Source organism: Carassius gibelio, chromosome A21 (assembly GCF_023724105.1).
Source record: "Carassius gibelio isolate Cgi1373 ecotype wild population from Czech Republic chromosome A21, carGib1.2-hapl.c, whole genome shotgun sequence".
NCBI lineage: Eukaryota > Metazoa > Chordata > Actinopteri > Cypriniformes > Cyprinidae > Carassius > Carassius gibelio.
This window is the reverse complement of record NC_068391.1, coordinates 13,249,272-13,260,450: the sequence shown is the minus strand read 5'-3', so window position 1 is coordinate 13,260,450 and position 11,179 is coordinate 13,249,272. Positions and strand designations below refer to the sequence as shown.

The following is an 11,179-nucleotide window of genomic DNA, read 5'->3' as shown; positions in this document are numbered from 1 at the left end:
TTTATTGATTTTTATTTTATTGATTTTTATTTATTTTTTTAAATTCACCGCAAGATTCATATAAACTCATGTTTAATCCTGCATTTGCACACTCAATAATCACTGTATGAAATGCAGTGGAACTTGTGGTTATGCAGCAGGTGTCGAGGGAGTTTTGTGTGAGCACACTTGCTCTAGGTTACCAGTCTCCAGGCTGTCTGCAATGGCCCCATGTTGCTCTATTTAAAAACTGATTTTGACACACCAGAGCACAACAGAATAACTGCTTACAAATCTTGTTCTAACAGGTCATGGTATTTAAATGTTGAGGTGACAATGGATAATCAGATTGATTTAACAACTGATGTGTCTCAAAGTTCTCAATTCTCATAAGATCACATCATGATCCTTCTCCAAATGGAATGGAGAACCTAGCTGCAAAACAACAAACAGCAACATATCAAATAGCACTCACTAGAGAAGAGATTAAATTTTAATGCACTCAAGCCCAAGCAGTGATCAAAATACAGTAAGCCTGCTAAACTGTCTCTTTAAATAACACATACAGTCAATACAAGTATGTCTTTCTTTTTTATCTCTGCTCAAACCCGTTCTTCAGCTTTCTGGAGAAATTAATGTCAGCCAATAGCATCACCAAAGCAGTATCATGTTTCTGCTGCTCTGAGATTTCAGTACAAACAAGCAAATAACAAGTCTTTAAGGTATAAGTAAATATATGAATTATATACACAACAACATTGAGATGAAAGTTTAAGAAAAATGAAAATTTAAAACTGGAAAAATAATAATAATAATAATAATAATAATAATAATAAAATAATGCTACAATAACAGTTAGTAAAATGTATTTTTTAACTGCAGTAACCACGTCCTGCCCCACTCAATACAAATGTCAAGTCTGAATAGGAAGTTTCACGTGTGTTTGCGTTCTGCATATTGTATTACGAGGAAGGTCATTACTGTGTATCCGTTTTGACAACTGCTGGCTCGTAACTACGCTGCTCGGGCGTGGCAGTCGATACCTGCCTGCTTTGCTCGTGGCCGTGTTTACGTGCGCGCGCATCTCAGGTATCTGTGGTTCTTTAGTGCTATGAAGTTACGCGCTCGGGAGGAACCGATGCAAAACGTGTATTCTGGCATATTCAAATTAACCGAGGCGAAGTCCGAGAGAAATGTTTATCTCGTAGTTTATTCTGATACAAAATAATTCGTTTTTAAATGGCTTCATTTCGGTAAGATTTAACCCGTCGTTTATAGTGTGGGGGAAACAATGAAAGACGTACACCTGTCATCCGATTTATGTAGCAATGGTAAGAGAGTTTGTTGTCTTACTTATGTAAGAGCCCAATATAAATTGCAGTGTAATTTTATTGTTTTTTTTTTTTTTTGCATGTAATGTGAAAACTTGAGATTTAAATGACGTATGTTTTTTTGTTTTTGTACTAGTTGCACATTTTAGTAGTTATAAGTTTCATCATTGTGTTGTCCTTTGGAAAGTCTGACATGTTTATTAACATATGATGACATATTTGTTTAAAGGACTAACATTCTTTATTGTATGACCAGCCTTTCAGTCAATGACTGGCCGCTGGCTTTGGTTGTTCCCTATAAAAACACTATGTAAACTTTAAAATATAAATAATATTAAAATGTTGAAGAAAGAGTAACAAAATGGCAGGCTATAGTGATGAGTGATTTTTTATGTTTTTATAAAAAAGCATTTTATGTGAATAAGCTGCTTTAAAAAAAAATTGTTTTGAACAATTTTGTTGGACATTTTACTCTCAGCAAAAACTGTTTTGGCAATTAAACCTATTATTGTTGTAACGTAGTTCCTCTTTTTTTCTTGTGATCAGGTTCAGTAATAAGGATCTTCTGTCCCGCCTCTGTTTGTGTGTTTGACACGGGGGTTTGCAACACATCTTTTAGTGTAGACAGCTCTAATATAAACTCTACAGTCACCACAGCAGCTCTCGCCATCAACAAATGGAGCAACTACAATTTCTGGATGGGCTTGTCGCTGGCCGTGCTCTCAGCTTTCCTCATAGGAGGAAGCATTATACTGAAGAAGAAGGCGTTGCTGCATTTGGCCAGTATTGGGGAAACGAGAGCAGGTAAGGCAATTTACATCAGAATTTACATAACGTCAAAAGTGCCATCAAATTCTGATGCAGTAAACCTTGCATGGAGTTTATCCTTTAATATTCAGAATGTTGAGTTACTGGTTTTGTTTTTGAGGGTATTTCGATTTAATGCTAATTATTTTACTTGACTGGAAATAGTTGTGAAATTGGTTGAAACTGGTTCCTTCTTTGTTTGTGCTTACCTAATAATGACCGAATCAGCAGCAGGCTCTGTTTTGTGTTATTAATCGAACTGAATATGTGAAAATGCTTGTCTGTTTAGCTGAGGGAGGTCATGGGTACCTGAAGGACTGGTTGTGGTGGGGAGGCCTTTTGACAAGTGAGTGCAGTTCAAAGCATCTGTCGATCATCTTCCTCTGATGACTCCAACAAACTTAGATAACATCCTGCATTTTTTCGCAGTGGGTGGAGGTGAAGCGGCAAACTTCACAGCGTACATGTTTGCTCCAGCCACAGTGGTGACCCCTTTAGGAGCTCTCAGTGTTCTTATCAGGTAACAGCACCACCCTTATTCACCCTCGCCAATGGTTTGCTCCACATAATGCTGTGTAACCTTTATAAGCATGTGAGTCAGAGGACTAATATATTTTGAAATATATATGACTATAATGTTAAAAATCCTGAATTGCAATATGTTTCACACAATTAAAGTACATTTGAGTGAGCTATAGGGCCCAGGTAAGACCCAAAGTAATGCTACAGTATGTTGTACTCATGCATTTATTTGATAAAAAAAAAAAAATCAAATGTCTCCCCCAACATTCAAAAAAAAAAAAAAAAATTATTAATAGTCTCAACATAGGCTGAAATTATGTCATATCTTTGGCAAATGTGATTTTGACACATTCTTGATGTTCAAAGAGTATGCCAATTGACCATTTCAATAACAAACAGCCATTTCATCATGATATGATGATTATAAACATATACCAAGAATAAATCATGCACTGATCTCCACCTTGATCTTCTGAACTCATGAGATAACGGTTGTATAGACCTTTCTCATTATGAGTGCACTGATTCTGTCTATGGCCTTTTGTGTTTCCTAGTGTTTTCACTAGAACTAAATGGAAAGGTATTAATGGTAATGTTTATTTACTCTCTTCAGTGCAGTTCTGTCCTCCCACTTCTTCGGAGAAACAATGAATCTGCTTGGAAAACTTGGCTGCATGCTCAGCATACTGGGAAGCACTATAATGGTTATACATGCACCTGAAGAGGAAGAAGTGACGACGCTTACAGAAATGACAGAGAAACTGTTGGATCCTGGTTAGTGTTTCAATACCTTTATTTATAGAACTAAAAAACATGTTATAATGGATAACAGCTGTTTTTCTGCTTCTCCTAAAGGTTTTTTAGTGTTTGCCAGTACTCTGCTGGTTGCTTGTATGCTCCTGATCTTCTACGTCTCCCCTCGCTTCGGTCAAACTAACATATTAGTCTACATTAGCATCTGCTCTCTGCTCGGAGCGTTCACTGTGTCCTCGGTCAAAGGCCTCGGCATCGCGATACGCACCATGTTCTCTGACCTCTCAGTGGTCCGTCACCCTCTCACCTGGATTCTTTTGCTGACCTTAATCGGATCCATCATCATCCAGGTCAACTATCTGAATAAGTCGCTGGACACCTTCAATACGCTCTTGGTATATCCCATCTACTATGTCTTCTTCACCACCGTAGTCCTGAGCACCTCTGTGATTCTCTTTAAAGAATGGGGAGCCATGTCAGGAGTGGATGTGGTGGGCACCATCGGGGGCTTCCTGGTGATCGTGATCGGGGTGAGCATGTTACACCTCTTCAAAGACATGAACATGTGTTTTGAAGATCTAAGAAGCAATCTTTATCAGCCACAGAGCCCGTCAAAGATGGAGGACAAGCACATGCTCATAGAGAACATAGACAGCCTGCCGCCTATGAGAGAGGAAGGGCCCAGAGTCTTCATCATCAGCTGAGACTGGATCAGATCTCAGCTAGTTTGAATATACAGTTTAGTAATATTCTCATTTAATTGATGTTAATTGGTGATTTCCTCTGCTGAAAGCTGTAGTACTATGACGCACTGATTTGGATTGGCTGCTGCTGAGTACATTGATGAAGCAGATTTTTAAATTTTTTTAAATATTATTTTGCTGTTAGTCAAATTTGTGTCTTGAATTCAACTTTTAGCAACGTTGGGAATGTTTAAAGACTGAAACAGTGTGAAACAGAGCATGACGCAGCAGAACTTTTCAATCTTGCTGCTGAAAACTGCCAGTGAAGCACCTAATATACAAAATATTTATTTTTCCTCTCTTGAACGGATGGGTTATATTTCCAGAGAATTATCTTAAAAATAGACCGGTGAATTGAAAATATTTGCATACATTTTGAATGGAAAATAAAAAATATATATATTTCATATTTCACAGGAAATATATTGTTTCTCTTGAAAAGTTCAAAACATTTGTTTTTCACATACTATTAGACAGTTTACAAACATGCCTCCCCCCATTATGAGACTATATAATGCTCATTATATTATATTATATTATATTATATTATATTATATTATATTATATTATATTATATTATATTATATTATATTATATTATATTCATTTGTGTATGGTGTGTAACAACAGGTGTGTGGGACATCAGAAGACAAGTGGTCATATGAAACACATATGAGCACTGGTAAGGTGTATTGGCTGACCAATACAGGCTGAATCATTAACAGGCGTCAGGAACGTGCTATCCATATGTGAGAGTCGAAGGAGGTCTGAATTGACTATGATGCTGATTCATACGTAATGTTTCTGGACCAAACAAGATTCATGATTAGGCCTGAATCTGTGCTGTCAGGATTCCACAGAAGATTCAGCAGATCTTCCTTGGCCCAGTGGCCTACTACACAGCCCCAATCCTCGTGTGTTGGTTTATGTATTGTTTTGTCTAATTTGCTTATGCTTTCAGTTGCATCTAAAAGCAGTATCACATTCAGCGACTAACTTTCCATAGTACATTTACACAGATTTGAACAAAACAAAACAAAACAATTGATGAATAATGTGTGGGTTATTTGATTCTGTCTTGCCAGAGGCATGTTCCTGTAAACGAATAGCTCCAAACGACAGGGGAGACAAGACTGTATTTAACTTTTAAAGCACTGGGTCAAATGACTCTGCCCACAGAACTTGTCTCCTGTATGATGGCATTTGTTTCTATCAAGCTGCTTTGATCAAAAAAATATAAAAGTCTTTAGGACAGCGATTTTTACATTTAATTTTTTTAATTTATTTATTTAAAATCACCTCTCCGCCCAGTGTTAACTATACAATGTTTCTTTTTAAAGGGACACTGAGTAGGAATTACTCCCATCAAGTGGTGAAATTGTATTTTGCATTCAAACTAATTTTGCTCTCCAGCGCCTCGCTTTTTCAAATGCGCGTTGCATCTACGGTAGGCGATATGTACCAAAAAGCTTTGACAGGATGTATTCTAATAGCACTTCGTCGAGTTTTCCTTCAGGTGAACAGGTGTGTTATTTCAAACAAACTACAACATGACAACTAACAAACGAATGTTACAGTATGAATTACTGACTGTGGAAAACATGAAATATTGTAATTAGTAGTTATGTCTAATTTATTCGTTATATTTTCTGAATTATGTGCATTGTTAGATATAAAAAAAATATTATAATATAGACTGTAACACTGACTTACCTGTTGAGAAGAAAACTGGCCACTTCAGCGTCTCTTTTGAAATCTTTATCAAGCATTAGCTCTTTCCACCTAGAAAAAGCTTCCCCGACATTAACTCTTGTTTTCTGTAATCTACGGTCACGTTTCCTTTTACGTTCTATTTTTGACTGTTTTGGCGACGATGTTTTCTTCTACTGTGGCGCGGCATATGTATGGTCCATAATAAGAATGCAATCCAGACTTTTAAACTTGCCGGTGCAGTTTCAAGCGCCTCTCACTGCTCTGCACCTGCGTTTCTGGCTCTGACCGAAAACGCGCTGTGGAAACGCGTTGGCTTAGTACTTTTTGTCCCTCTCTGCTATTATAGTTTTGCAAGATGGCGGAACTACATGGAAGCCTCCGTCAACCTACCCGTCCCATGTATATAAAGATAATAAATTCTTCATTTACAAGGATTAGTTTAAACATTGGCATAGGTATTTGTACACCATTGAGGGCATATTTATGAATAAAAATATTGATTTTAGATAATAAAATACATAAAAAGTTACTTATTGTCCCTTTAACATTGCACCAGCATTTATTTGAGACAACCGAGTCAAATGCATAAAAGCATATTTCCGTGATAGAATTTAAAGAGTTTATTAATAGTGTTTTTTTTTTTTTTTTTTTTGTTCTATACATGATTTTTCGCGGTGTGCTCCAATATTCATTCAGGTGTCCTGCCTTAAATCTTCCAATTGCAAGAAAAACAGCAACAGGGCCAAATGGTCTTTCTCTAGTTGCACCAGCAGATGGCATACTCTACACTCCAGTCAATCTCACATTCCCAGGCAACAGGACTCAAAACAACTTCATAGAATCTCACAGAGCTTTGCATAGGTGTGCCTGAACATATGACACTATTGACCAATCAGAATGCTCATGCTTCTCACTGTTGCTAAGATACAGTGAAACAGTGTTGTAATGCAAAGGGGTTAAAAACTGAATGCTTAGAATTCAACTTTTGAATCAATTCACACATACATTAAATGCTTGAAACAACTTTTAAATGTAGTAAAAAAAAACTTGTTATATAGCCTATTAAGCCACATTTAATATATATATATATATATATATATATATATATATATATATATATATATATATATATATATATTAATATATGTATGTATGTATGTATGTATGTATATATATATATATATATATATATATATATATATATATATATATATATATATATATATATATATATATAAAGAATATTAATGACTTGAATTAGACTTATTAGAAAGAATGGCTGCTGAAAATTCAGCTTTGCCAGCACAATAATATATTTTATTTTATAAAATATTAAAATAAAAAACAGTTATTTTAAATTGTAATAATATTTGACAGTAATACTGTATTTAATCTATTTCTGATTAAATAAATGCATCTTTGGTGAGCAAAAGTGTGTGGGGGGGTTGGGAGTATAATACTGGTACTTTTTGTTTACCTTTTAGATTAATTTTATAAAACCCTTTATAATATAAAATTTAAGATATGTTGTGGGTGTTATAATGTAACTTTTTAAAGTGATTTGCAGGGGCTTTTATTGTTACCTTTGTAATGCCATTCTTATAACTTTATGAAATGTATATCATCTTTTGTCAAACAAATTATATTTATAAACTTTTTTTTATCAGAACTGAGGGATATCTTTTCAGGAAATATCAGATCAGTTGTAGGATAAGTCTATGGGTTTAGTCTATATTTTTGGACAGTAATGTTGATCCAGCATCAACAAAATATGTTGATCCAGAAACATGTCTAACTTGGCAAAATCATGGCAACCAGCTTTCAGCCGAGATTGGCCCATGAAGAAAAAGCATTTCTTTCAGCCAGAAGTGTTTTGTAGCGCTGGCGCGGTTCTGGCCCGTTATCTTCTCACCGTTGTCCAGATTTAGCCAATACTGATGCTTTTTTAAAGATCATTATTTTGTGTATTTGGTGTAACAGAATATGTTGACATGCTTTAATGTTAAAAAACACATAATTTTTTCAAATACTGTACATTATTGTAGGTCCTCTATGCCCCGCCTCTCTCAAACACATGGTTTTCTACAAAGTCCCTCCTTCTGACAAGAGCAGTCTGCTCTGATTGGCCAACTGACCCAGTGCATGTGATTGGCCTAACACTGCAAGCATTTTTCAGAAAATGTAATGCCCCTTTCCATAATGAGCTTCATCTATCAAAATAAATGTAAAGACAATTAATAATGTCCTTAGTTTTAACATTAGCTCAAGCCCGAAAGGGGAACAGAGTGGTGTGACAGGCACAGTGACCAAACTTGCATGTGTTTTCAACACACAAGCCATGGACGGTTAAGACCCTGTGACCCTGTCTCTCTCTCTCACACACACACATAGCTTTGCCTTTGCCAAACTCTACCTTTGAACAGTCAACAGCAAATAGTTAAACTAACAACAAAACATACTTAGAGTAGCTGATTCAGAAGCACCAGATTATCATAACAAAGTGAGAATGACCTTGTCTCCTAGGTTCACGAAACGGTCATCCGTAAAATGCGTTGCTGTTCTGTTGTAAGTAATCTTAAAGATACCTAAATGCACCTACTTTAGAAATGCCAAATAAAGTGCTTTTGCTTTCGCCCGGATACACACAGCATCTCCCTGACATGGCTGCTTCAGTGTGGTTAACTGTGGTTACTGAAACCATGCCTTCTATCTTTGCGTGAACATTTGGGCACATTTTAGAACAAATGGAACCAAAAATGTTCCAGCTGCCCTTGCATGCACAAGCAAACAGCAGGCCCGGCACAGGCCCCGAGCCCAGGTAAATATAAATAAATAAAGACAGAAACCTCATTTGTCTGTTTTTAACTATTTTTATTCGCCAACCGTTAACAAATAAAATTAATTTAAAATGCATTAAGTGCAAAACAGAGTGCAATATAGTGCAAGATATACATGTTTTGTCAGGGCATCCCTCCCGAACCAGTCGAACAGGTCTTATAAGTGTAGAGGTTCTTCCAGGGTATAATCATTTCTTGGAACAGGCAACAAGTGGATGAAACCATGGTGAATCTCCTGGAAATACACTGAGTCACTCCTCAGAAGGATCTATGGCATTGGTGAACACGCCACGGCAGGATGCACCAAATATTCTCAAGCTCCCTTTGATGAGCCACCTAGCCGGATGAGAGAGCCCATGTTAGATGGTCCTACAAGACCTTATGCTTCTCCTCCTCGGTATGAAGGCAATAAGGGGGGATTTGATGGGTCTGGTGGTCTTTGATGCCCCTCAACGGTTTGAAAGATTTCCCAAAGCCCATGAAAGACCTGTGAGATTTAACAACCCAGTAGTATCACACAGGCCAATGAGGTACACAGAGCCTCGTAACGTGAGATTTGACCCTCAAACCCCAGTTCATTATGACCACCCAATCCACCAAAACAGATTTGCTAATCCACCAAGGTTTGATAATCCTCACATGCAACATGGTCCACCAAGATATGAGGAACCACGGTTCCCAGCTAGACTAATGAATTATGATGAACAGCAGGGTGCAGCTAGATTTGATTGTCCATCAGGTGCGATGCGTTTTGAGAACCCGTAAGATTTGATGCACAGCCTGTCATGCCAAGATATGACCCACAAGGTCATCCAAGATACTGCGGTCCAAATATTTCAAACCAGCTCAGACCACAGGAGCCAACAATATATGATCAAACTCAAGGTCAGGCCCCTGTGATAAACTCTGCTGTACCACTACCTAATTTCAACATTCAACCCATGAACACGTTTGGTGGCCCGGCCCAACAGTTTCCCATGCAGCAAAATGTTTCTCAAGCATCTAACTTCAGTGTGACAGTCCCTATGTCATCGGATTTCCAGGGTTCATTTAGACCTGCTCCTTTCTCTGGTCCGGGTGTTGGAAATGTTCCTCAGCCTGTACGTGTTCCTTACTCATGGAGTCCTTTATGTTTGTTAATGTTAAAGAGTTTTCTTTTTGTTAAACTTGGAAAAATAAAGTTTCGTTTTTGTCTTGTGAATTGTTAGATGATGGGACCTCAACCCTTTATGCCACCAAACCAAATATCTTTCCAGTCTGGTGAGAATGTCTTTATTTAACCGAATCGTACACTACTGTTAACTTACCAGCCTACATTTGTTTTGATTGTGGCTTCTACTTCAGACCTGTATTATAATAAGTGAATTGATTATTTAATCAGGTTCCCAGTTTCAGCAGCCTGAGCCCGAGCCGTTGAGACAAATAGATGTGAACGATCTGTAATCAAAACTTCTATCTACTGGAATAATAAACCTGTACAAACGGACTCAACGACTGGTATGCATACTGTATTGTATTTCATTTATTACTGTTGGACAATTAAATAGCACCAAAGTTTCAAGGTTGGGAAAACTTCTTAACAAATTAAATTAAATCTAAAAATATTTCAAAATATTTGATGCATTGTTATTGAATTAATTAATTTATTTCAGTTAACTAGTTGTATTTACATAATTTACCCTTCTAGCTTGTCTGCATGTGTCTGGGCTTATTTATTCACTTTCTGCACTTGCTATTCTTTATATTTCAGTATAATAAGCGTACTAACATTAGTTAGAATAGCAATTTTAAAATAAATCTAAAAGCAAGTCTTGAAAAAAATAAAAAATAAAATAAATATTGTAAACGGCAACTGCTAATGAGTGGTCCTCTGCTGTCATCTACTGGATATAATGTAATAGAAATTTTACTGCACAGTAAACTGTGTTAATGACTATGAAGAATACCATAATGATGATGTTTATGGAGGATAGCATCGCTAGCTAGCTAACATTAGCCTAAACAGTTATGATACTTAAGCAGTTGGAACTGCTCCGTCTAGCCCCCCAAAAACTACAAATAAAAGCAAAAAACAATGATTACCATAGTAAAACTATGGTAACCACAAATTAACCATGGTTTTATTACACTAACTATAGTTTAACCATGGTTATTTGTAGTAAAACTGTCAATTTGCCTAAAACGTGGTTACTAGACTTTTACTAATTTTAATTTTGCCAAGGGCCCCATTTCCAGCCCTGCTCATATCACATCTGAAAGCTGACCAAACACAACAAGCTTTTTTTCTGTAAACCATTCCTCTGCTGTGACAGTATGAGTGAAGTCATTTGATCCAGCTGCAGGACACAAGCCGTTTCATTTATTAGGGACAGCAGTATGACTGTGAGTTTAAATGGCTTCTATTGTTCTGTTGTGCTCCCCACACACACACACACACACACACACACACACACACACACAGCTGACGCGGCTATATCACTACATGTACGGAGCGT

At 36.8% G+C, this 11,179-nt stretch overlaps 1 protein-coding gene across 2 annotated transcripts; it reads left to right on the top strand.

The window, feature by feature from the left end:
- The first annotated feature begins 1,032 nt into the window (after positions 1-1,032).
- On the top strand, positions 1,033-4,544 carry LOC127941689 (magnesium transporter NIPA4-like). 2 transcript variants are annotated; one of them, XM_052537040.1, is made up of 6 exons: positions 1,033-1,310; positions 1,857-2,114; positions 2,407-2,463; positions 2,547-2,637; positions 3,253-3,413; positions 3,495-4,544. In XM_052537040.1, exons 1-6 carry the CDS (start codon positions 1,271-1,273, stop codon positions 4,094-4,096), a joined length of 1,209 nt encoding a protein of 402 aa, XP_052393000.1. In that variant the 5' UTR covers positions 1,033-1,270; the 3' UTR covers positions 4,097-4,544. The 2 variants fall into 2 exon arrangements, with proteins under 2 accessions (XP_052393000.1, XP_052393002.1); XM_052537042.1 differs by having other exon boundaries at positions 1,034-1,232.
- The last annotated feature ends 6,635 nt before the right edge of the window (positions 4,545-11,179 follow it).